This window comes from Pinus tabuliformis, chromosome 9, assembly GCF_031772625.1.
Source record: "Pinus tabuliformis cultivar Carrire ecotype Pingquan chromosome 9, CPIR1, whole genome shotgun sequence".
NCBI lineage: Eukaryota > Viridiplantae > Streptophyta > Pinopsida > Pinales > Pinaceae > Pinus > Pinus tabuliformis.
The window spans coordinates 1701391884-1701394058 of NC_142307.1; the positions used below are offsets into that span (position 1 = coordinate 1701391884).

Sequence of the window (2175 nt, forward strand, 5' to 3'; positions counted from 1 at the left end):
GCATCGGCAGCAATGGCTTCAGCCGATTGGCAACCACTTTGGAGATAACCTTGTAAATGACGTTGCAGAGGGCAATGGGCCTGAATTTGTCTGGTGTGATGGAGTCCTCCTCTTTGGGAATGAGGGCTATGAAAGTGGTATTGAGAGAAGGAAGCATCCAGTGGAAAGCCCGTGATTCTTCGACAATTTGCCATACTTCCTGTTTGATCATCTCCCAAAATGTATGAAAGAATGTGGTGGTGAATCCGTCTGGCCCTGGGGCTTTTCCGTCCTTGAGCTGGGACATCGCATCATCCACTTCCTGAGGCTGGATCGGTCGGAGGAGGAGCTCATTATGTTCCTCTGTAATGATTCTGGGCACATTGTTGGTGATTTTCTCAATAGCTCGTCTTCTGTCTCCTTCTGGCTCTTGCAGGATCTGATTGAAGTGATTGCAGAATTCTTCCTCAATTTCCTCATGCGATTCTACCTTCTCTCCTCCAGGTCTTTGAATGAACGGAATGTTGTTGTGTATTCTTCTTTGGATGGTAGTTCTGTGGAAGAATTTAGTGTTGCGTTCACCTTCCTTCAACCATCTAATTCTGGATTTTTGTTTCCAGTAAATCTCCTCCTGCTTCTGTCTGTCCTCAATCTGCTTGTGAAGGTGCCTTTCCTGTTCTAAAGTTCCTTCTGTGTGTCCCTCAGTGATGACTTTTTGATGGAGATCCGCTAGTTCCCGATTGAGCTCTTGCTGAGCCTTGAATATGTCTCCAAAGGTTTCTCTATTCCAACGCTTGAGATGGAGTTTTAGAAATCGAAGCTTCTGTTGGAATACGTACATTTTGGATCCTTCAGGAGGGGTGAAGGAGGACCAGGTGGCTTTGACAAAGTCCTTGAACTCAGGGTGCGAGAGCCAAAAACTTTCAAAACGGAAGGGCCTGCGGGTTTGGTTGCCGGGGCGCTACCATTGGAGAGCTATTGGCCAATGGTCCGAACCTGTATGTGGGAGAATGGCTGCTGAGAAATCACCTCCCAGGTGGATCGCATTATCTGAAATGAGGAAGCGGTCTAGCTTGGAAGCGATTTGGTGATTGCCCGCTCTGCGGTTACTCCATGTGTAAGTGCCATTGCAGAAGGGCATGTCTATAAGGGAAGCATTTTGAATGAAGTTCTTGAAGTGAGTGTTTTCCTGCTCCAGCCTTTTCCGACCTCCTGTTTTTTCCTCTAACTTGGTGATCATGTTGAAGTCGCCTCCGATAATCCAGAGTGGGTGCCTTCTGGTGTTATTAAGAGCTTCAATGGTATCGAGGAGTGCTATTTTGTTCCCGGTGTCCTGCGGGAAATAAACATTCGAGAGGTTACCATGTACATTTGTTCCCAAAATGTGGAAGACTGCTTGAATGAGGTGGTGAGAGGCGTGGAACTCTGAGAGATCTAGTGCTTGCGGATTCCATGCAATGGCTAATCCCCCTGACGCTCCTGAAGCGTCAACTGCTACTGAGCGGCATCCTGGCCAAGCTTTTGTGAGGATGCTTCCCAGTGTGGTGCCGTTGCATTTGGTTTCTTGGAGTAGACAGATTTGAGGCTTCTCCGCTTTGATCATGTTTTTTAGCATTCTAAGTTTACCTGGGCTGTTGAGCCCTCTTAAATTCCATGAAACTAGCTTCATAGTTTAACCAGTTGGGGAGGGTTTGTAATACTTTGTCAATTTCGCATACCTGCCTGAATCTACCAGGATTTTCCCTACCTCAATCGTTCTTTGCAGATCTGTTTTGCGTCCCCTCTTTTTTGATTCTTTTGGAGGTTGGCTTCCGTCCCACTGACTGCCTGGTTGTATCCCAAGCTGCTTCTGCTGGTATGCTCGTGAGATGACCACTTCCAACTTGCTGAGTTGGGCTTCTGAGATCTTATCGTAATCCTGCGCTTTGCATGCAAGTTCCAGCTCTTGGATGTCCAGGCCTTGCAGGTCTACGCTTTCCGGTTCCTCTTCCATTGGTTGCACCTGCGTGTCTTCTTCCATGATCTTTTTTCCATTGGGAGGAGCATCGGAGTTATCTACCATTTCTTCTTCCTTGTCGTTCTTTGTCTGATCCTTCAAATCCCCTGAGGGGGGGGAGGTGTGGGGGGGAGGGTGGGATGATGATGAGGGATGGGATGGGAAAGTTTCAGAAGATGGGAGTGGATCCTCGGAGGATT

The 2175-nt window shown here is 47.7% G+C and overlaps 1 protein-coding gene across 1 annotated transcript; it reads right to left on the minus strand.

Annotated features, from left to right (window-relative positions):
- Nucleotides 1–940: 940 nt before the first annotated feature.
- LOC149155435 (uncharacterized) lies at nucleotides 941–1648 on the minus strand. Its single transcript, XM_089444426.1, has one exon. The coding sequence runs from the start codon at nucleotides 1646–1648 to the stop codon at nucleotides 941–943; it is 708 nt and encodes a 235-aa protein (XP_089300552.1).
- Between the last annotated feature and the right edge of the window lie 527 nt (nucleotides 1649–2175).